This window comes from Euprymna scolopes, chromosome 12 (genome assembly GCF_053919585.1).
Source record: "Euprymna scolopes isolate OS-2025 chromosome 12, ASM5391958v1, whole genome shotgun sequence".
Classification (NCBI taxonomy): Eukaryota; Metazoa; Mollusca; class Cephalopoda; order Sepiida; family Sepiolidae; genus Euprymna; species Euprymna scolopes.
Genome location: NC_136493.1, coordinates 75,178,619 through 75,204,344, shown reverse-complemented (window position 1 = coordinate 75,204,344; position 25,726 = coordinate 75,178,619). Strand labels below are relative to the sequence as shown.

General features: G+C 34.7%; 1 protein-coding gene across 1 annotated transcript in view; it reads left to right on the top strand.

Annotated features, from left to right (window-relative positions):
• Positions 1-7,682: 7,682 nt before the first annotated feature.
• The window catches only part of LOC145291343 (exportin-4-like), a 261,999-nt gene continuing 243,955 nt past the window's right edge, over positions 7,683-25,726 (top strand). Inside the window, exon 1 of the mRNA XM_080137107.1 lies at positions 7,683-7,832. Within this exon, the coding sequence (XP_079993233.1) occupies positions 7,782-7,832 (51 nt within the window). The 5' untranslated portion in view covers positions 7,683-7,781. The remainder of the gene's footprint in view (positions 7,833-25,726) is intronic.

Genomic DNA, 25,726 nt, shown 5'->3' with positions numbered 1-25,726 from the left:
TCGATTTCTGTGCAGACATCCGTGAATTACATCTTGTCGTCTGTTTAATAATTTTTCTTCTGATATTAGTATATGGTATGCTTCTAGTATACAAAGGTTGCATCTTTTTGATTTGCTTGGTTTATGTTTTTTCGCTCTATCTACTATGGGCCATCTTAATTTATATTCTATTTTATTTTTCATTAATTCCTTAATCCATACTGCTGATGTGGTTGAGTTTTTCTAAGTTTTTTTTCTTGTTATTTTCGTTATTGCTATTGGTTCCGTTCATTATTGTGATTTTCTCTATCATTGTTATCATATCTTCTGTTGTTTTCATTCTTATCTGCATTGTTGTTGTTTTCGTTATTTGTAGTGTTACTTTTTCTCAGTTTCTTGTATTTGTTAAATTAGCAGATGTTGAGAATGATAGCTTAACTGTGTTTTTATTAATTATCTTACTTAGTTTACTACCTTGCGGGAAATTTTTGTCTATGATTTGATAAAATTCCCACAGGATCTTATTTTTTATGTGGTGGCTGAACAGTGGATTAAACCACGTTTGGCTCTTCCTTCTATTTTCCTTTTTTACATCACTTTCGGTTTTATTATGGTCTAGCTTTTCATTTTTGTATTCTATTTTTTCGTTGGTTTTTGCTCTTTTTTATTTGCTTTTTTATATTTCTTCAGATATTACATTTGCGTTGTTTTTGTTCTTTCTATTCTTGTATTATTATTTCGAATCTTCTTAACAAGTTTCTAACAGTATTTTGTATAATTTGGGTTATTTTTACTATACACCCAGATTCGGAAAAGCTGTCAAAAAACAAATATATAACAAATAAATGTTATCAAAGGCAAGATAAGTTACTTTTCTACCAAACTGGATAAATTTTTAGTGTTTTTATTTAATGTAAAGTGTTTATTCGGCTAAAAAAACATACAGTGTTTACCGATGTATTTGAAAAAGGCAAATGGCGGCATGCTTGCTGTTGCACACGGTAAGTTTGGGAAAACGAGTTTAAACAAAAAAATTATACAAAATACTGTTAGAAACTCGTTCAATATATGTTAGCATGGCATAGGCAGACATATATTTGGTGGGTTTCTAACAGTATTTTGTATAATTTTTTTTGTTTAAACTCATTTTCCCAAACTTACTGAGTTCAATAGCGAGCATGCCGACATTTTTCTTTTTAAAATATATCGATAAACATTGTATGATTTTTTAGCCGAATAAACACTTTACATTAAATAAAAACACTAAAAATTTATCCAGTTTGTATGATTTTCAAAGCGATTACACGTTTTAAAGTGAATAAAACCACTAAAAATCTTTCCAGATAGATAGGAGAGTAACTTATCTTGCTTTTGATAACATTTATTTGATATATATTTGATTTTTGGCCACTTTTTCAAATCTATGTGTATAATAATACAAACCCCTAAAAACATATCCAGTTAGGTAGAAAAGTAATTTATCTTATCTTTGATAACATTTATTTATTATATATTTGTTTTTTGACAACTTTTTCGAATCTATGTGTACGGTAATACAAACACAAAATTTAATTTAACTTGAAAATAATATTTAAAATACATGTGCATACACTGCACAAGCACCCTTATTATTATCATAATAATAATCGTAATAATAATTAAAAACTGGTGTAGATGACATCGACTGGCGCAACACCAACTAGTTGTGAAGCGTCAGGGAGGATGGAAAGACCGATGTGGGAGAGTACTAACCAAATCTTCACTGGAAGTGTGCAGTTCAAATCTGGTACCTTGGGAAGGCATTTTGTCACCCAAACCCCAGGAAACACCAACGGCCGATGGCAACGAGAAATCAGTAACAATGATTGTTGCAATAGCATGTGTGCCAGTTGACACGGTTAAGATTCGGATTAAAAATTGTTATAAAATAAATACAATTTAGGTGCGCAGTATGATTATGATTATGTTGCCGTGTGAAATATAAAAAATAACTCCCACGCAAATTCCGGTATTATATATTAAATCGACTTAAAACGAGCAGACGTAGTACAGAGTACCCCACGTGATGTTTCCATCCAGTGGGATTTCTCCAAGGACATTTTTCTAAACTTTTCTTCTTAAGCTCGCTGGGAGCCGGTCCAAATAGTATTTAAGCAAACACAAACATCAAATCTCTCTCTCAACTGCATTTTCATTCGGACGTTCCACGTGTGTTACTATCACTCTTCCATTTTCACTGATCTGGGGAGACTTGTTGTCACTTGGTCTCTAGGGAACACCACAGGTTACTGCCAGTGAGCGATCACTGATGATGGCCTGTGAGACAACTAATACACTACACATTTTGATGAAAAACATGGGAAAAAATGGACATAGAAGAACAGAAAACCAAAACTTTAAATATAATTTCTGTATTTAAAGTAATAGTTATTTAAATATTTCTGTGTTTGTTACAACTCTACTTTCAACCGAGTCGTTGTTTGTTTCGTTCACCACACTCTTTTCTTCTACCTCTTCTTTTACACACGTCCGTTCGTTTTCGTGACTCAAAATCGTCCCTCTTCCCGCTTTTCTCTCCTCGTTATTTATGGAATCAGGGTACGAGATTCTCCGAGATTCCACGAGACTTTTTTCCACATAAACGCATGCGGGCGCCATCTTGATTCTTAGTTTGTGCTCTGCAGGCACAAACGCGCAGTCTCTTTAACACTAAGCCACTTTCTCTACACTCCCCCCTGATCTCATGATCACAGAGACGACAGGGGGGTGGTGATCGCCGCCGTCGGGTGCTTCTACGAAGGGGGACAGTGCTGCTTTCATCTTTGCGTGCGCTCTCATCCACCGCCTGATGGTCGGGGAAGGTTTCAACTCCGTGGAGGGTACTGATATCAGAGTCACTACTTGATAGGGATGGTGCAAACCAAAGCGATGGCCCACTCGTCTCAGAGTCAGAATCACTCATCGTCCACTGGAGGTGGTACATGTGTCGCCGGCCGTAGGTCCCTAACGTGACGGGGTACGCCATCAACCTGGACACACTGCTGACTCACCACATCGGTCACTGTGCCTCGTTTATACTTGTCAGTACATCGGTTTCCTGGCGGCTTCACCCAGACAGCATCCCCTTTGGCATATCGATTCTGTTCTATCTCAGTGGCCACAGTTGTATCAGGGTGGATTCCTTTTTCTCGGACATGGTACTGATAGATTGCGTTTGCAGGCGCCGTTCCTGGAGAGACGCCATCCTTTGGCATGAGATTATACCAGTACACAGCTTCTGCGATGGTGCACTGCTTCCTGGCTGCAATTGTTTTGATGCTGCGATGGCTTCTCTCAGCTATACCATTGCAAGAAGGCACATAAGCGCATCTAAGCCGCAGCCGCACACCCCATTCTTGTAAGAACTGCCTCATCTGATGGCTGCAAAAGGCTGGGTCGTTGTCTGTCAGCACTTCATCGGGCGCACCTCTTTCACAGAACACGGATGACAGCTGGCGAATAATGTTGCAAGAGTCCTGGTGCCCGAGGAGTCTCCAGACTGCGAAACGTGTAGGCCCACAGTCGATGAGGGTAAGGAAGTGGTTGCCACCGTAGTGTGTGATGTCCATGCCCACTCTCTGCCACTTACCACTCACTCCTAACTCCCCTTTCTTCCATCGTGCTGGAGCTGGGTCGATGGATTGGCAGGCCTCGCAACTTTCCACCACTCTTCGGATATCTTTTTTTCCTACTCCTGGATCAATCATCTTGACAAAGTACAGTGTCCGCTTGATGCCAGGATGTCCACACTGTCGATGAATGTCCATGATGCGCGCTGCATCCACATTACACACAACTGCTGCACATGTGTTTTGCAGATTATCAGCATCTCTCCGAGCACCAGCCAGAAGCCATCGTTGAGGGACTCTTGTCAAAGCATCTGCTCTGTTGAGCGCAGACCTGATCAACACTACGTCCACGGTCAGGTTGTACTCTGTGATGGTGTCGACCAAGGTGGCAAGCCGTCTTCGAATTAACATCTCACTCGATGCTCGTGTCGTCAGCCGTGCTCTTCCACTTAATGCATCGGTTATCCACCGATGAGTGCATGCCGAGTCAGTCATGATATGTAAAACCTTGGCTTGCCATTAAAGCGCCAAGTTAACGCCCTTCAATGTGGCATCAAGTTTGGCCAGGTTTATGTGCCTCGAATCATTTTCTGGCCGAAGCCAACAGGCATCTTCAATAATGGAATCATTAACTGCAAGGGCAACTCCAAGGGCCAGTCAACTAGCATCCACCCAGACCGTGAACTCATTCCCACTGACGCACCACTTTCCCTGAACGGGGTCATCACTGGTCACTCTGGACACAGTCTCTGTCAACATGCTCCTTAGGGTTACATTGTGTACTGCATCGTCCCATCCCGACGACACGGCTGTTGCACGTCTCTTTATGGCTGCCACGGCCACCCTGAGCCAACCGCACACAGGGAAATGGCCTACCATTTTTCCACAAAGTGAAAACACTGTTCGTCGAGTGATGTCTGCTGGGACTTTGGGAACGTGACTTCCTCTTCTCCAGTAAAGTCCCTCCTTGCTATTGCGCACGTGCAGGTTGAGAACTTTTGCTCCATCGCACAGACGCTCTGATTCCTTACGTCAGTCCAAAGCTTTCAAAGTGTGTTCTAACCGACTGCGCTGACATAAGGTTCTCATTGACGAATATATCATTGATGTATGAGGATGTTGCCTGTTGCACTGCCTCATCTTGCTGCCGGATAGCATGCATGATTGCTGTCATAATGCCTGGGGCCACATTTAGACCGAACCCTAGCCTGGTTAGACAATATCGAGTTCCTCTAACTAATTTCCACAGTCTGAAATGACCACAATTTCTTCTCAATGCGTATTTGCAGATAGGCCCTGCGTAGGTCCAGAGTTGCCACGTTTGATCCCTGCTGTCGCCACTCCCTTAATTTGAGTGCACACACATCAGCCCTTGCTGTATATGGGTCGACATGCTCATTGAGCTCACGGTAGTCTAGGACGGGGCGGACCTTTTGTTTGGTCTCTTGTACGACGCCATCAAGGGAATCAGCCCTCGCGGGGGGCCAAGCTCATCCTCTGGGTATGGAAGAAGCCAGCCATTGTCGATCCACGTTTACAGTTCTTCTTCATACTGTTCCCTTAGCCACATGGGTGGGGGATATTCCGATAACCGGTTTCGCAAGGATATTGGTGGCTGATCGTTTGACCACTTCCAAGACGCCGTCCATGCATTGGTGTTTCTATCATACTCTGCATGAAAGTCAGGCTCGTCGAGAGTTATGGCAGCACAAACATGTTCCTCACATCGGGAGAACTGTACCTTGCCGGTTCTGTCCACGGTAATTCCACCCAGTTGTGTAATCAAGTCCATACCCAAGAGTAGGTCATACCCGAGAAGCTCTCCCTCTATCACCAGGGCTCGCACGGCTACTGCAGGCCCGTCGTTGATGCTTGCGCAGATCATGCTCACCCTACAAGAGGCTAGTGAACCCCCGCCTACAGTTAGTACCGGAATTCTCTCTGCTTTCCAAGTGGCACAGCATATCTTGCTTACGAGAGTCTGGGTGCACCCAGTGTCCACAAGCGCGAGGCGCTCACTTCCATTAATGTGTATGCTTACAGTGGGTAGCGCCCTGCTCAATGACGATCTGGGGAGAAGACTGGCGCTGTAGCTTCTTCCCCTTGCCCGTTTCCCGGACAGGTGCGGGCCAGGTGTCCACGTTTTTTGCACTTGTAGCACTGCGGCCCGTCAAGTTTCCGAGTTGGTTGACGTGACGAAAGACAATCACGGGCCAAATGGTTGGGTCCTCCACACTTATAGCAGGCTGTAGCTGTGCCCAGGTCCAGGTACTTTCGATATGGCCATCTTGTCCACTTGGGATGAGGCACGGAGCAGATCTTCCACACTCTTAGGTAATCCTGCAACAAAGGCGCACACCAAGCCTTTGTCTGACATCCCTCCAAAAAGGACCGATAGCTTTTTTAGCTCAGTTAGATACACATCCACCGTTTCCCCGGGATGTAATTTTCGGGCCATGAATTCCTTCCATGCAGTGATTGGATCTAATGCAAATGCTGTAAAAAGGGTGTGCTTGATGCAGGCAAAATCTGTTTTTTCCTCATCAGCCAACTGCTGGTATACTGCATATGCTCCCCCAGTGAAGCGCATTGGGACCACGCATTCTATACGCTTCACCCCACTGAGCTGACATTAATTCTACTTTTTCCACCCATTCCTGCACTGAGTAATCAGTGCTACTGCCATCAAACAGGGGAATTAGCTTGGGGTCAAATCCTGACGTCATGCCGAAATAGCTTGTGTTCGTTACAACTCTACTTTCAACCGAGTCGTTGTTTGTTTCGTTCACCACACTCTTTTCTTCTACCTCTTCTTTTACACACGTCTGTTCGTTTTCGTGACTCAAAATCGTCCCTCTTCCCGCTTTTCTCTCCTCGTTATTTATGGAATCAGGGTACGAGATTCTCTGAGATTCTCCGAGATTCCACGAGACTTTTTTCCACATAAACGCATGCGGGCGCCATCTTGATTCTTAGTTTGTGCTCTGCAGGCACAAACGCGCAGTCTCTTTAACACTAAGCCACTTTCTCCACAATTTCAACATATAATCTTGTGGGCAGAATCTAGCTTCCCAATAAGGGGCACTCTGGATAGGAACAAAAATAATCTCAGTCATGAAAGATTCCTCCACCACCGACCGAGAACAGAAAAGGTAAAGTGTAGCATAAAAACAGATACTACACTGTGATCTTGTTTCGAATGCCAAAAATATTCGTGTTTAATGTTTCTTTAATTGTTTGTTCCCTAAATTCATAATTCACTTTTATCAGTATTAAATTGTATATTGCTTTAAAATTACTTAATTTTACATAGATAATATTTATATTTTATATTGAATAAAGTTCAGTTTAAGTATTAGTCGAACCGTGTTATTTTTTCTTTTTAAAAATGTTTTATTGCTCTTTTTCAAATGGCCCTCATATAGTACTGACAGTCTGACAAATCTTACCTACATTGCCTGCAGACACTTTTCAGTTAACAGGCCTTCTTCTTACTCTCGGTGGCCATGCCATACACAGCGTTACAATCTTCAAAGGAAGAAAAAAAAAAAAAAAAAAAAAAAAAAAACAAACAAACAAAAAAAAAAACACGCACACACACATATTGAAAGGTTAACATATTTTGTTATGAAATCAATCCATTAATTATCTATTTAAACTGCATGTTCGTCTTCTAACAAAAGATAATTACATATGATCAATTTAGTATTCAATTTTGTTTGATAATATTAATAATAAAAAAAATATTTTTTATATATATATATATATACTCTATATAAAGATGATATATCTACAGGATAATGTAAACCAAATAAAAAGAAAATTACTCCAATTTGAGAAAGGAATTTATATATTTTCAATTCTAATATCCTGTCTTCATTGAGACTACAGGTGGTTAAATTTTGACGTGATAAATTAATGTAAGCATTAATCAAAAAACAAAACAAAACATTAATAAAAGAAAGAATTAAAACTACAGCTAAAATATACGTATAATAAATTCAAATAAGCATTTTATTCTTAATATTTAAGTAATCTATTATTTCCTGGAGGGCAACGTTTTCTATTTAAATTGTCTCTGGTGAGTGGTGATTTTAGCAGGTAGAGAATTGTACGAAAGTACGGCGTGTTAAAAGGCGCGTGGTGTGTACGTTTCCTACCGCACGTGACTGGAGAGCGACATTCTATAACAAGATGGCGGAACACGCTATTGTTGAGTTGGAGCACGCAGCTCAAATAGTTTTGGTTCGTATACGATTCTTTTATTTTTTACCGCAATCTTTCGTGTTGATTTACTTTTTTCTTACGGCTTCTTTCTGGTCAACACTTCATCTTTTGTCTAACGATAACGTATTGATCTGCAGATTTCTCTTATTTTTCGAAGTTCTCGCGTCTCATCTGTAATTAGCGTATTATTTAATTGAATATTCTCTTCTGGTCGAATGCGACACGTGAAAACCCTCTGACCAAACGGGAGGAGCGGTGACACTTACAAAAAAATAAAAAAATAAATACCCCCCCCCCTAAAAAAACGTGTCTTCTTTACTTAATTATCTTTATCCGAAAGGAATTATCAGATTATTCTTAATGTTGACGAAATTACTGAACGGGATGTTTTTTTTTCTCTCCTCTTAGCAAACTCCAGTTATTAGAAAGTTTTGATGAAAATCGGAATAAATCTGTTGATATATATCTGCCCCGTTCGTCTGACGTCATAACTTTGGAAATATATTTAAACTTAAAAAATCTAATGAGCCCCCCCCTCCTCCTCCTACCCCGCAAGAAAAAAATGAATAAAAAACAAAACAAAAAATAGTATGCATTTGTATTACTACAAATCTCGTTTTGATTGTCAACGTTTCGCCCGATGGTATCCAATCAAGTGTACCTTTTCCAATTCGGGAACCTGTATTTCGCACTGAACTTCTCATTCAATCCATGATGGTTCTCGTCTCGTCCTATCCAGATTTCCAAGTGCGGAAAGAGATACACCTGGAGAGCGGAAATTACATCGGTCGAAACGTTGTGAATATAATCGCCAAAATAAAAATAGTAGCCCTAATAGTACAAGTTAGCAATTCTTATTTAAAAATGGTACTAGTGCACTTATTGATCCGTGCTGACTGCTGAAATAATAACGTTATTATTTAAAAAGCCATCCTCAGTACTGCAACTGCACCTGTAAATTCTTAATATGCGTTCTTATTTTGTTTTTGGTTATTTCTTCTGGTACACTCCAATTGTAATGTGGGTTGTTGACGGGTTAGTATTTATTTATAAGTAATTTGGTTAATTGTTACGACGTTCCCTAGCGTATTATAAACACCCCAAGCTCTCCATGTTAAGAGCGGATTTCGGAATAAACATCTGCCAACCTCGAAAACCGTTCTTAACATGGGGTGGTTGGGCTGTTTATAATAAGCTGGGACACGTCGTAAAAATTAACCAGTAATATTGCTCGAAGGGTGCTTAAATTTAACTTTGTCACCTCCCATCCAACGGGATGAATGAAGTTGTAGCCGTCAATGTGAACACTAGTTTTTTTTTGTTTTTGTTTTTTTTTTTGTAAATTATATCATGATGAAAAACAAACAAAGCTTGATTGGTGTATCCTCATCTTCACTAATGATAACGATGCTATTGCTCTGTTTTCTACGAAAAATCTACGTGTTTTTAATCTGATTGTTTTATACTTTGATTTCGAGTAAACTTCATAGCAATTTTCTCATGTGTTCAATAAAAAAGGATACAGATTAAATGCAATTTTAAGGGGTTTCTCTGAAACGTGTACTGATTACGACCTTGTTATTGTAACCATTAGTATTAACCATACATTTGGGAAATTAGTCTCTTTACAACTCATTTTTGACTTATTTACGTTAAATGTTTATAAGTTATAAGCCTTTAAAGTTCTCTAAATGTCGATTGTGAGCAAAGTATTTTGTTTAGTCAATTATTTACGTTATGGACCTTACTTCCTCTAACTAACGATGGCCACATTGTTCAGAATCGATACTTACAGTAACTTTAAAGACTAAAAACTAATATTTTTAACGCAAATAGATTTCAAATAAATTGGTAAACAAATTTTCTTTTACTAATTTCTCAGCTGTATTTCCTTAAAATAATTTGCCACCGATAGTAATGATGACTAAAGTTATTGCGAATCATTAAAAAAAAAAAAAAAAAAGTACCGTGTACTATTTGTAATAAATTAAGTACCTAGAGGATTTCAGTAGTTACAGTCAGTTCCAAGTATTGAGAAAGAATCCCGGGTCAGTCATGGAAATGGCTGAAGTAGTTTTTACCACCTTTTTACTCTCTTCGGTAAATTTTTACTTGGCTTCCACCTTAACATTTTCTTATAAAATAACGACTTGGAGAGGTTTGCGTGTATGTTGAAAACGAATATAACATTGGAATTTTGAGCAAATGAGTAGTTAGTTCTCCGGATATTAAGTAATGTAATTCCTTATATTAAAAGTGATGGTCGTTGTTGTACATGCAAGCGCGCATATTTTTGGCGCCCGATGCCAATTTTAATTTAATTATCTTGAGTGTGCAATCGTTTATATCGGTGATCATCGGTGTCCACCGATGACGTCCAACGAACACAGATTCGGAATAGGGGCGTCGGCGTTTCCGTTGCTTCCTTGAGGAAAGCTAAAAACACTTTAAAATAATGTAAACAAAAACATATCAGATATCCAGGTAGGTAGAAGAGTAATTTATCTTGTATTTGTTTAGTTATTTGGGTGCTAATGCACTTGCTGATCCGCGCTATTTTTTAAATCGTATTTTCCAAGTTTAATTAAAGTTTTATGATTTTTTTTTTTTAATTCAATTGTAAGGTTAAAGTACAGAATAGGTACAAAACACCCTCCCCTCTCGATGTTAAGAATGGCTTTTAAAATAATAACGTTATTTCATCACGGATCAATTAGCGCACTAGTAGGTGTATCAGAATTTTTGGAATTTTTTTACACCCCTAACACAAAACTGCCAATAAGATATAAAAAAAACTTGTCTTTTCTCTTTTTAAAGTGGGTTGTTTATTTTCTGTATAGAATATACTTCCAAAACTTTTTTTTTTGTACACAGGCATCACCACATTATTAAGGCCAAGAGGCCACGGGTTAAAGAGTGTACAGTAGAAATTGGGCAATATAGTAATCATTAGTAATGGAAATTCGGTAAATTTGTTAACTTATATGGAACGGCTCATCAAGAACTTGTTTACGTTAGACTTGAAGACAACCATATTGTAGTCAGCTGGAAAGCAAGAAAACGGAAGACAATTCCACAGGCGTGCAGTTCTAAAAAAGAAGCTTTGTTCATGGAATCTACGTTTAGGTTTAGGCACAGATAAAGAGTGAGGGGAATTATTGATAGTGTTTTCAGCTAGACGAGTGTTTCTTATGAAAGTTTGGCGAGGGTGGGGGGGACCATAGACTGAAGCTCAGTCGAACACTTTCCATGAAAATAACGATACATCAGAGACAAACTCGCAACATCTCTTCTGTGAGATAGAGGTTGCAGGGAAGAGAAATGGACATCTCCTACGAGGCTACAAAGTCTATTTTGAACTCTATCAAGGTAGGACAAGTTCTTTCTAGCAGCTCCTGCCCAGATGGGACAACAGTATTCCATCCTTGGACGTACCTGGCTCTTATATAGATAGAGAATTGCATCAGCAGTGATCGAAAAATGGTGGGATCTTTCTATCGATCCAGTAGGATCGATAGAAAGATCCCACCATTTTTCCAGCGGCCTTGGCAACAGATTTGATGTACGTGTTCCATTTAAGATCAGGAGTAATGGTCAAACCCAGAAGCATGTCAAAACTTGAGGCCTCCTGAAGACGAGAGCCATTCATTTCAATTGATGCCAGATGTGGATCAGAATGTTGATGTAAAGAGAGAAGCTTGGTTTTAGATGCATTAAAAGTAACCAGCCACTCCTTTTCCCATTGTACCACATGCTCAAGATCAGAGGAGAGAGAATCGGAGTGAACTTGGTCGTTTACTGTCTTAGATGTGCTACCATAGATGGTAGTGTCATCAGCATAAATGTCTACAAATAATGTAAGTATGTGATTTGGAAGATCATTAATGTAGATCAGGAAATGAGTTGGGCTCAGGATGGACCCCTGAGGGTCTCCAGCATTAATACTGTGAGCTTCTGATTTTTGCCCATCAACTACTACTCTTCTGAACCTATCAGAAAGAATGATTTAATAATTGAGAAGACCTTTCCAGCTATACCATAGCTAGAGATCTTGTGAAGTAAACCTTTATGCCATACCCTATCAAAGGCCTTAGATATGTCGAGAGCAATTGCCCTAGAAAGGTTGCCTCCGTCGAGATTTGCTAATCCTATGTGATATAACTGTAAGCACATCTGCTGTAGATCTAGCAGAACGGAAACCAGATTGAGTGTCACTAAGAAGGTTATTTTTGTTGAGATGGTTGATTACTTCTGTATTTAACAGATTCCAGCAACTTACTCATGACGCACAGGAGACTTATTGGCCTGTACTGAGAGGGGGATGAATGATCACCTGAATTCTTAAATACAGGGCATACTGATGAGATTTTCCAGGGTGATGGGAAGCTATTCTCCTTAAGACAACGTTCAAACAGTTTTGTTACTATATGCGCTAGTTCTGGTTGAAGTTTTTTAAGTACTATGATTGGAATACCGTCAGGGCCGGTTGCTTTACTGGAATCAAGGTTTTTGATTAGCTTGACAACATCACGTACAGATATATGTATATCACATAGTGTGTTTTCTGATACAGGAGGAAATATTGGGGGTTGGCGGCCTTGGTCGCAAAGGGTAGAATTAGCTGCAAAGTTCTTGGCAAAGAGTTTGACTTTGTATGATGTTGACGAGATTACCTCAGGTCCATTGATGATAGTTGGGATGGAGCACACACTTCTGTTCAGGATTATGTTTGCTATTTGCCAAAACTGGTGGGAACCAAGCCGCTGCTTAGCTACTTTGGACTTGACGGACTGAGCATACAACTCTCTTGCGTTCTTTATTACTTTCTTACAATGGTTGGCGGCAGTCCTGAAAGTGGCTTTAGTTTCCATACATCTATTAAAGTTGTTTAAAAAAATAATAGAAATATTTTTTACTTAAAAAAAAAAGTGTTAACAAAGTGCCGGTGCGCGTTCAACCAGACATTTTTTTTTTTACGTATGAAATCAATTGAATTTTGCGTGTGAAATTTTTTTCAATTTTTAAACTTTAAAAATCTATCAATTTTTCTATTGGTTCAATTTTACGATATTTTCAGGGTCAATGTGAAATTCTATGCTTTTTCCAATAAACCGAATATAATATTTTAGACAAACTTTTTTTTTTTTTTTACCCCCCCCCCCTCTATTTTGAAATGTCTATTAAAATTTAAATAATTAATTTATTCACCAAAGTTTTATATATCACAAATTGAAAAGATCAATAAATAAAATGTTCTAATTTAAAACAGTGTTTTTTAAATTTACCTGTAAAGTCCAAAGTGTAAAACTCATCTTATGCTTATATCATTAAGTAAATACCGGACGCTGACGGCAATTTTTTCTATTTCATTCAATATTTTCTTTTTGTATATATTAAAAAAAAAAAAAACAGACTTCACTCGATAAAGTAGAAATAAGATATAATCAGAAACTCGTGTATTTCATTAAGAGAATTAAAAAAAAAAAAAAAAATCTGACTGGATTTTTTGTTTAATGGCAAAAGCTTATAAGTTAATGTGTGCTTTTTTTCAACTACGGAGGCCCAAAATATTAATTTTGGTTAACAGCATGCAATAAAGAGATATTATGGCGTTTATAAGTCACTGTAAAATAATCGCGAAAAAAATCAGAATTCTTTCCCTTTATTTTTAAATCTTTTTTAAAGAAAAACGATTTAAAAAAACATATTGCAGAATTTTCTATTAAACTTATTTTTTTAAATGTGGTCTTTGCTCCTTTAATTGAAAAAAAAAATTAGGGTTTGAATTACATTTTTCAAGTAGTTATAAGCTTCGAAAGATAGTAAGTTGATTTATTCAAGTTCATATACGGCATTTTTAATGGCCGATTTTGATACAACTAGTGCACTAGCACAGTTATTTGTTGTATATTTATTTTTTCACACCTTTTTTGTAGATGATAATAAGGAAATGCCACATGTTCTCAAAGAGAAATCTTTGATGGCCTGTGTGACTACTCCTAGTGAGTAAATGAGTTTATTCTTTATTCTTTCAATAGAACTACTCAAATCCGTCGCTTCTATATTATACGAACAAAAAATATATTGAATTTCAAGTAAAACAAATGGTACCTATGTAATTATCAGGTCTTGTAATAACATATTCAAAACTTAAAACAATGAGGTAGAAAAAAAATAACTGGTTTGTTTTACAATCCACAAAGATTTGAAAGTGTTAAAAAAATTCAAATACATAACAAAAATATGCACACGCATACGATGGCAACCATTTAACATGAGTAACTACATTGCTTAATATCTGGAAAACTACTGATTTGTGGAAAATTGAAATGTGATATTCGTTTTCAGCATACTCGAATACTTTAAAGTTGTCATTTAAAAAAAATATCCTCTCCACTTTTTTTTTCTTTCTTACGTTTAGTGTAGTAGTCTATCTTTTCATCATCAATACTCCAAACTGACTACGTAAATACCGAAATCCTCTGGGTGTCCGTTTCCCACAAGTACCCAGTACTTTATAAATGACTAGCAGAGCTACCCGAGGTCCAAGAAACGTTTGTCATGTTACTTGAAAACTTTCTCTCCCTCACATGTGCAAGTTTTTGCAACCACTTAAAATAAAGCATGTAGAGATTATAAATTAAAAAACAAAAAAATTACGAAAAAGCTGGTAAAATCTGTGTTAATGAAATCAATGAAACTTGAAAAAAAATAATTTCTTGAACTAACAATATGATCATTGAATTAAGCATTGTTTTATATTTTCACCTAAAAAAATATAATTGCAGAAAATACTTCATGTGATTTTAATAAGTTGTTGGTGAAATTTTAAATGTAATATTTTAGCATTTTTCTTGTACCCATGAACGTGTAAACACCAGCATAAGATTTTTTTAATCTTGAAAATAAAATAAAAAAAATCGATATTGACATTCCGGGTCACAGAAAAAAAAATTAAAAAGACATGATTTTTACTAATGATTAATTTGAAGAAGTATGGGGGCACAGAACGTTCAAAAGATAAAAAGTAAGTTTATAATTTTCATTTGTAAGCAATCATTTTCTTTCAAGTTTGAATTCTATTTGATCATTAATAAAGATTTTTTTTTTTTTTTTTTTTTTAGTTGATAAAATTGACATTTTGGATATTTTACAAACGTTTTATTTCAAAGTTTTAAGTAAACAAATATTAATAATGTTAGATTATTGAATAAAAAAACTTATACCAAGTTAAATATGAAACTTTAAGAGAAAAATGAAATAAAGTTCTGTGTATATTCCCAAATATTCTAATTAAATAATCATTTCTTGTTTTATTAGAACAAAATTAAATTAAACAAAATTATTACACTTGATTTTTGTGAAAAACGATGGGATTTGTGTTTACAAATGATTGCCGACGTTTTTTGATAATTATGATTCTTAGTTTAAATTATGTACATTTTCTTTAATTTAATATCTTAAGATCTTAATTTACTAATTATGGTTGAAAAGGTTTCCGAAAATTGATAATTGTTTTTAAAGAGATTTTTGAAGTTGATTTATTTGGATTTGAAATTTAAGCCAATGTTTATTTTATTTTTTAGCACATAAACAACGACGACTCTCACTTGCAGCATCCAAATGGGGGTAATCCCTGTTTGGATGCTGTAATGGGTTTAGTGTCTTTAGTTTCCTCTAAGAAGCGATGCAGCTGTTTTTGCAGCCAAAGTACAAAACCGGCTTGTTAGAGTTGGATTCCCTCTTTAAACTTGTCTTGTGTAATCACAAGTAGATAAACAAAAATCGGTTTTTAATGCGAGGGGAAATCCAGCCCCCCCCCCCCCCAAAAAAAAAAGTACCATGGACGGGAATAAAAATTGCTCCAATCAAGTAGGATTTCTCTTGACAAAAGGCATATTACATTTTGCTGTTCAGACATTAATTTTATTTTTTTATTTTTTTTTTTAACAAAAAAGTGTAAATTTGACGGGTATAAAGTATAAGTGATCAACATTTTTATTTTCCTGAAGGAAAATGGAGTGGTGACTTTGAAATTTAATTATTCATTTTCCCTGCAACTTCTATCTCACAGGAGAGATGTTGTGAGTTTGTCTCCGTTTTATTGTTATTTTCATGGCAAGTGCTCGACTGAGCTTCAATCTATGCTCCCCCCTCACCAAACTTTCACTAGAAACACTTGTTTACCTGAAAACACCATCAATAATTCCCCCCACTCTTTATCTGTGCCTAAACCTAAACGTAGATTCCATGAACAAAGCTTCTTTCTTCTTTCAAAGTTTCTGTGAAACTGTCTTCTGTTTTCCTGCTTCAAGTCCAACATAAACAAGTTCTTGATGAGCCGTTCCACTGAAGTTAATAAATTTACCGAATTTCCATTACTAATGATTACTATATTGTCCAATTGACTACTATTACACTCTTAACCCTAATTCTCGAGTGGTCTCTGAGCCCTGATAAGTGGTGATGCCTATGTAAAAAAAAAAAAAAAAAAAAAAAAAAATCAAATGTTTATTTGTAGTGCAAGAAAATAATTACTTTAGTTGAAGATTGAAAATGTTATTCCCTTTATACTTTTATTTTAGCATTTATTTTAGAATCCTGATTAACTTTGTTTTTTATAACTGAATCTAATTCATCAATTTTTGTGTAAATGGATAGGTGTGTCAGAAATTGTGAAAAATATTGAATAATTCGACCCCTGTCTTTCCATGCTTATAACTACTTGAAAAATGTAATTCAAACCCTAATTTTTTTTTTTCAATTAAAGGAACAAATACCAAGGTTTAAAAAAAAAAAAAAAAAAAAAAATACAAACAACGTGGTTTTTTACAAAAAGGTTTTAAACTTTGGACTTTACAGGTAAATTTCCAAAACTTTTTTTTTTTTTTTTTTTAATTAGAATATATTATTGATTTTTTTTATCTTCAATTTGTGATATATAAAACTTTGGCACATAAATTAATTATTTACTTTTTAATAGACATTTCAAAATAGGGAGGCGTGAATTTAAAAAAAAAAAAAAGTTTGTCTAAAATATTATATTCAGTTTATTGATTGTTTGATATTTCCATTTTATACTTTTGTAAAAATATAGGATATTCAGCGCATTCTTCCAAATATTTAAAAGCATTGAAAATGTGGGAGAAAAACTCTGAACTGTTTAAATAGCGAGGATGTATGTGTGTGTGTGTGTTTTTTTTTTTTTTTTTTTTTTTTTTTTTTCCAGAAATTTCACGGGAGCAATATCAAAGTGTTTTAGTTTTGTTGTTTTAGGAATATAGTTTTAAATGTTAAAAATCTTTTACAAAGCCAATCAAATCATTGACAGACCAAATCAGTTTGCATGATCTTTGATGTTTATTGATCCCGTGTATGTAAATTCACCAAACTGAAACGTGATACTTTATTTTAGTCATAAAGCCAGTTTGTTTCTTGAGTCTTCATAAGTTACACTGTTAATTGTGTTCCTAAATATATATATATATATATATATATATATATATGTATATATATATATATATTTTTTTTTTTTTTTTTTTTTTTTGCGCAGCTTTTTTCTTATTCTCTTACATCAATGCTTGATTCCCTCTCAACATCCTATCAGTCATGACAATTATATCTCTCCTTGGTCCTTTGATAGATTTTCACACAAATTGGCCAAATAGTTTTATATGAGAAGTGAGGCGTGCTTCTTTGATAGATTTTACTGTCAAGAACAGAATGATGTAAACATTAAATTATGACATGACATCTATTATAACATTTGAGATCGTCATTTTTGTTCATATCTATTTTCACATCATTTGTTATGTATTCATGTAATATTTTTTCTATTGATTGGTTTATTGCTTGAATTGAAGCCAAAATAAAAACTTATGTAAATATATATATATATATATAGTTCCTTCAACCAAAACTGAAAGAATTCTTGATAAAATCATTTATAAAATAAATACATGATTTAAGTACCATCAGCTATAATCAAAATTGAAACCGAAACTTATGGAGAATTCTTGATAAAATTATTTATGACGAGAAATGGAAGTACATAACAATTAAATGACCTGGAGTTAAAGAAAATAATACACATGCTATCGTATTTATGTATAGATTACAAATGACCCATAAGCTTAAAACAAAATTACTACTCTTTATAGAAACAAAGTTGAACTTATTTTTATTTTGTAGTACTTACTTTAGTACTTATGTTTACTTTTTCACGCGCTATAATTGTTTAAACATTTAGTCCAGTCTTGTAAACCTCTAGCTAAGTTTTAAAAATTTTAGAACTTTAAGCCATAAAAATAAAAATAGAGATACTATTTAAACAGTCCAAATGCAAACATAAAAATATGTTCAAGTCAAAATGATTTATTCCAAATTTCTCTCTAAAACAAAACAAGCTATTTGCTACATTAAAATGAGTATGAAACAATATCACTTATATTAATGCATAACCCACCCGTAAGACTAGAACATTCATCTTCAACGCTAAAACAACATTGATGGTAAACCAGTCTCCACAAAACAAAAAAATATGATTGACAGGACCAAAGAAAATTTGAAAGTGAGTAGACAAGAAGAAAAAAAGCTATCAAATATACTCACCTAATTTTTTTTTTTTTTTTGTCCCCCTCACCCTGGTTTGTTTTTTACGTCACTCTTTTGCGCCTGCATTTTTCTGTGGTAATGTTTATTTTTCTTGCTTTTTTAAATTTTTTTTGTAAAAATACTGGTCATGCAATGTTACAGTTCAAACCTCTCTTGGACTACTATGCCATTCGCCACTAGGAACAAACATAAATAAATCTGACTCCACTTTTCTTTCTGTTTTAGTAAAAGGCATTTATTACCACTACTTTTCAAACAATGCCTGCTTCTGTTTATTTTCTGTTTATTTCGTCTGTCATGAGACTAACAAAATCCGCCATCTTGACACCAACTTAAAGTCTCTAGCTGCCACTGTGAGGCCATACATCCATCTCATCTAGCTTTTCTTTCTCTCGCTGACCACATACCAGCCATTTTTATCTTCGGCTTTACACCTTCATTTTCCTTGGCGCACACTTTGCTTCTCTCCACCACGTGGTCTTTTTTTTTTTTTTTTTTTTTTTTCATATGGTGCTCTACAAATTGAGCATTAAAATCTAATATTTATAAAACGGAGAAGGTTAATTTTGATGTTGATAACTGAAAGTACTTGTTTCGTGTTTTTTATTTTATTTTTTTATTTTTTTTTAACTCAACATGCAAAACTGGTCTGAACTCGAATGTAAAAGTTTTTAATATCTATAAGCGTTGGAGATGCCCCTCCATGGGATTAATGAACTCTCTCATGACGTCACTTCCGGTAATGAGTACCGGTGCCCGGCAGTCAGAGATTGGTACGCGGCCAAGGAGGTCGTGAGCAAAAGCCCACAAGTTGAGGAATGGTATTGCTCAACCCGCTTTGCCTGTAATATATGTGAATACATGTTTGTTTCTAAAAGTCCTGTGTTCCTTTCGTTTTATTACCATTTAACACATAACAATAAGTTTATTGCTCTTTCATACAGACTGGGAAATTTTATCTTTTGTAATGAAGCTTTGCTGAGGGAGATTTGCTCTTCCCAGTAATTCATGATGAGATGAATTTTGCATATGTTGGTTTTAATAATAAAAAAATAATACTTTTCTTTGCCATTCAATGAAAAGATTTTGCATAGACTGACCTTGTACATTGAAACAAAGACTAATGTTCAGTTTTTCATAACTGTTTCATTCTTCTTCAATTTGTATCAAATGACTTTTTTTATAAACAGCAAAGGTTCACTCAAAATTGTACTTATAATTTTACATTTGTTTGTTTTCCGTAATACTGTTTGTCAAATGTGAAGAAATTCATTTTTAGCAGAGCACCTGCCCCTATATATAATCAGGATTTTTTTTATTAAAGCCATAATTTTAGCACTTACCCATTATATAATAATGTTGGTATACTGATTCCCATAAGACTAGGAGAGTTAAGTTTGATGAGCGACCATTTGGAAATACTGTTTTTGGTAAGACCTGGTCATATACTAATAAAGACACTGGCTGGTAATTCAGATTTGGATCTACTGAAGAGGCTGAGTACTCATCACCAGCACTGTTACATTTAGGATTCTGAATTTCGCCCTTCACTCGGTCTATTGATGAAAATGTCACCCCTTTTTGGCAATAAAACAGATCAACAAAAGCATCAAATGAAAACTGAAATGATTTTATAACTCACTGAGAAAATCTACATCGACTTGTTGCTGTTTGGATTTTTGCATAGAATTTGCAAACATTGTACCTGTAGATTATCTGGTCCGCATGAAGTTTTTGTTGATTTTAATTATTTGTTAATCTACAGGATTGCAGGTGTTTAGCCCTTCTCTTGACACTTAGCTTTCTGATATACTGAGTATGTCCATGTGGTTGACATATCAAGACAAACTAATTTGCATATACTTTTGCAAAAGGACATCTTGTTACTTCACTATTTTAAATTTCAATGACTGTTTTCATTTTTCTATTACATGTGGATAGAAAATGAGCATTTTGGGTGAAAAAGAGTCTTAATACTCTTTAGATAAATTAACATCTGGTGGGGGTTGTGATCCAGTTATACTCCTATAATTTTTTTTTTTTTTTTTTTTGTATTGATATTCATATTAAAAACCTTTTCTATTTAAAAATAAAATACAACTTTGTCATGTTTGGGTAGTGGAATTGCATCCATCTGCAAAAGATCTAGCTAATTTGCACTTTTTTTTTTTTTTTTTTTTTTTTTAAACATTCATTTTAATTAATTCCCTATTAGTTTTTTTTTTTTTTTTTTTTTTTTTCTGATGGGATGATCATCTTTAATCAACTATTACATGTAATTATATTAATGCAGATATTCTACATAATTTATGCTTGTGTAATATTTGCATGAAAAGCTTATAGAAAGAATTTTGTGTTTACTATATATATATATATATATTTATGTATGAATGTATATTTAAAAAAAAATTTGCCTACCAAACTCCTTAAAGTTTTTGGTCTAAAGACATGAAACTTCATATATAACTTATTCTCAAGTGGCCTCTTGGCTTTGGTGTAAAAAAAAATGAACTAAACAAATCCTATATCTTCTGATAAAAATGGTGATTATGATTTACTAACAAAACAAATCACTCTGAAATTGTCATTTAATTAGAATATACAATGGATTTTCGGTTTTGTTTAGTACATTTCATTTTAGTTAGTGTGAATGTCTTTGAAACTAACCATGGTTAAGATGCCAAAGATCACTTATTGACATAAATGTTGTCAATATTGTAGTCCCAATACATGTCGTATTCATTGTTATTTAAGATTCTTGTCAGAATCTTTTTCCCACATATACACATTGCTTTTATTTATAAAGTTAGAAAACTATTAGTCATGAAGTAAATTTTATATGAATTGGCATGGCTGACTCTTATAATAACCATCATTTTATTGGCATTGGTTTCTGATTCTTTTTAGAATTATGTACTTACAGGAGGAAATTATTTTTCTCACAAAGATTGGCAAGTGAGTTTGAAAAAAACATTCTGCCCTGCAAAAAATGCCTAGGCAACTCTGTTGGCATTCTCTAAAATGGTGGACCTCCTAGAATTGTACAGGATTAGCAACATAACACAGTCAATGTGGGGGGGGGGGCTTTTTTTAAACATTGATGACCTCCATAAGTAAAACTGGTGCTGGATTCAAACTTGGCATTTCACTACAGCCACTTCCCACTATTCGTGCTGTTTTAAGTTTATGATTTTGTAATATTGTGAGTGTAGGAAAATTCTTTTCTCTTGATCTGTCTTTAAAGAAATTTAGTTTTATTCTTGTCTAATTTGTTTCTATCTTGTGCATTTTCTCCCATAAAATGCAAAACTTCTAATATCGGACAAGAATAACTTAAATGTATTTTATTGGCAAACAAAATTCTCTTGTGTATATTTTTCGTCTAGCTTTTGCATTGTAACTGCTGCATTAATTTTTGCTTTTTTTTTTTTTTTTTTTTTTTTTTTTTTTTTTTTTTTACTTATATTTAAATAGATTAAATTTGCATTTTTCAGTTGTAGAACAAGTATCTTTATTTTTTTTAAATTTTTTTTTTTTTAAATGGTTGTCCTATTGTTTTGGTTAGGAAATATCTGTAAATAATTTATAAATTTTTTTATTTTTATTTTTTTTTATTTTACTTTAATAAACAGTTTTTAGATCAAGGTTTGATGTGGGAACAATTTTTTTTTTGTTTGTTAGACTTGCATTGAGCAGTTTACTTATCCCTTCTTTTCTCTATAAAAAGCTCAATCTGGAAATTGCATTTCTGTTTGTCACATTTTAAACTAAAATGTTTCCATAGCAAAACAAAAAATAATAATCCATTGTTTTTTAAGTATCCCTTTTAGCTACACATGAGGGGTGAGTTAGGCACAAGGTTGTTTTCTAATGTGTGGAAAATCTCTGGGCACTTTGAATTTGAACAAAGATAAAAATTGCCTCAGTCTAGGTAGATTTCTCCATCACTGATTGAAGACAAAAGATGAAGTGTAGTCTCAAAATAGATACATTTTGCTTCTTACATGACATTTACGAATATGATTTGAAAAATTTTGCCACTTACCTGCTTCTCTAGTATTTAAATTTGACTTCACGACTATTTTGAAATACCAATTTTGAACTTTTTAATGCAAGACACTGTTATAATTATGAATAATAGTTTTACTTTTAAAAATTTTGTTCGATAAAGTTTTACTTATAGTTGCTTTGTTTCATTTTACTTCAGTCAAAATTCTCAGAAAGCAAGGGGCCTCCTTTCGTGGGTCTAACATTTGATCTTTGTATCAAATACAGATATTCGTATATTTCATTAGTTCTCTTTCACCTCTTAAAATCTGAATTGGTAAAGAAGTTGAGAACATAATTTTCCTCTCCCAATTGACCATTTAAATAGATTGTGTTCATGAAGATTTGTTATAGACGTAATACACCCTTTCTGTTGTACAATTCTTTGTTTCCTCTTCAAATGCAAGACTGAAATCAAGTATTTTATGTTCTATTAATGTCAGTATATGCACTTGTATACATGTCAGAGGTTGGGAGTCAGTTATCAAATTTTAAGGATTTTTAAGATTTTAAAGATTGCGATAGTTGATATTTATTTCTCTTCCACCACAAATGTGACACTAGGGTTTGAAAGTCAGCACTCCAGAATGCCTGTACAGCCTCATTAGCATTCCCCAACAGAGAGGTTTCAGGTGATTAGCATTAAACTCGCCCCTTCTGAAAGAGAAGGCAAAGCCTGGGAGGGTGAACTTCCTAGAATTGCACAGAACCAGCATTATTTCACAATCAACAGGGAACAGATCATTACTAGAATGGTCTAAACTGTTGATTTTGGGTAAATTTCAAATTTTTTTTTTTTTTTTTTTAAATTTCCACAATTGTTTGCTAACAAACTCTATTTAAAACTATACATATTACGAAAGTAATGATTTTAATAGGACAGAAATAAGAATGGATGGAGAAAAGATTTAAGAGCACATAGGCATTTTTTTTTTTTGTTTTGTAAATCTGTAGATTACTGATTCAGAATATGAAATGACATGTGAAGTTGATTCATTTGCAAATATTTGTATACATCTGCATACTAATCATGTTCCAATAGTATGAACTGCACTTCCCATTCACTAAAATGGAACTACCACATTAAATGTTTAATTTTTTTCGTTTTAATTTTAGTGCATTATTCTTTGAAAAATAAGCTAAAATATTTTGCATCATTTCATGCAATGTTAAAATGAAAAGGAGGAAAACTAAATTTCCTGTATTCATGTATTTATTTTCTGGATCTTCTGCATCCAATGTAGATTGTTCTTTTGGTGACTTCTGTGCCACTTAGTAGTTTTTGTTTTTAAATCTTGCATTAAGCATTATTGAAAAGAGCATAAAAACAAACTATAGTCTCTAAAATCGGTCCATTAGAGCTGGAGTTATGACTATTCAAAGTATCAAAAAATGCATGGTTCACTGGTCAGTTTGTCTTCAGTCAGTCCAATTTTTAGACTTTTTTGTAAGATATGATAACATTTTGAACCTAGCACAACACTATGAAGATGGTTGTATTTACAACCATTTCACTTGATAACTTATAGACTAATTAGCATTTTAACAGCTTTAAATAGAAACCTCATAAAAACAGTTTAAAAAAATGGTAGGTAAGGCTTTATCATGATGTTGAAGTATTATTTTGATGGGCATTATCATTTGCCATCATTACACCATGAAAAATCCAAGATAACCACCATTACACAATCCATAGAAAGTATCAATAATATATGGCTTGTAGCATATAAAATTAAAGGAAATGTTGTACAGATTGCAATTCTGCAAATTAAACTATGTCCCATCTTTAAATGCCTTAACGAATCTTGCTTTCCTAGCTGCTGGAAAATTGCCTCTGTTGTACCAGTTTACAAGAATTCTTGCACAAGAACTGACACACTCAATTATTGTTCCATTAGCCTCCTCCCTGTTTTCGCCAAAATCTTTAAGTCCTTAATAATGCAATAGTCTGCCATGTCACAGACAAACTTTTATCTGATCGACAATATGGATTTAAGCAAGCCTGTTCTACTGCACATAACCTTACTGTAATCTCCAAGAAGCTAAGTCAGTTGTAGTATCTAAGGCATTTGACAGGGTTTGGCATGGTGGTCTTATGAAAATCAAATATGGTATTGCTGGACGTATACTTAACATAATCAAATCCTTCTTAGATAAGAGAAAAATCTAGGCTGTTTTTGATGGTCATATATCAAAGCAACATGATGTACATGCGGATGTGCCACAGGTGTCCATCGTTGAACCTTTATTATTCCTGATATTCATAAACGACCTGCCTGATAAAATTTCCTCTGAGATGGGGATAGTTACTGATGACACCAGGCTCTATAACAGATTCCAGTGGAAAGCAGATGAGCACATATCTAAGGAAATTGTGATAACTATAGAAGACGTCCAGTCTGTAGTGGAATGGGGCCATAACTTGTTAATGCTCAATGCTGCAAGACTAAGCTTATTTTCTTTAATTATAAGAAACCATCACAGATTGCCATGGCTAATGAAATACTGCCTGAAAGTACTTCCAGCTCCTATTCACAGACAACAAATACTGCCTGAAAGTACTTCCAGCTCCATTCACAGACAACATGGATCAAATACATTGAGGTAATTGCCAAGGAAGGTGGGCTCTCTACTGTGCTAAAAGGCTGCTCACACTTGAGAGGATCCTGTATCTCTACAAGGTCACTATTCGCCCATGCATGAAATATTGTTGCCTCATCTGGGCTGGTGCATCTGCCACTAGTCTCTCGCTCTTAGACAATCTAATAGGTCCCGCATTATCAACTAAACTCCAACCTCTGTCCCATCACCAAAACATGGCATCCTTGTGCCTGTTTTACAAGTATTTCAATGGAAAGTGCTCTAAACTCTAAGCACTGTTACCTCCTTGATGACCCCCTACAAATTCAGCAAGCAATAAAATCCCACCTCTACACTGTAAAGATCCATAGATGCCATAACTTTTTATCTTGGATGGCTGCACTTTGGATTTGGAATTCCCTCCTGGGCTCCTGCTTCCCTGACTACTGACATGCAGAAATTTAAGTGTAAATGTAAACAAACATCTCGCTGACCAACTCCCTAAATAGTATCCTTGCAAATCTGGCCCCAAATAGTAGGCCCTTGCAACTAAATGGCTCTGTGCCTTGTTTGGGGTGAAATAACAGTTGAAAAAAAGAAATTTGCAGCATTGTATTTTCACTTTTCTATGACTTTGAAGGAGACATCATGACTGAAGAATATAAGCTGTA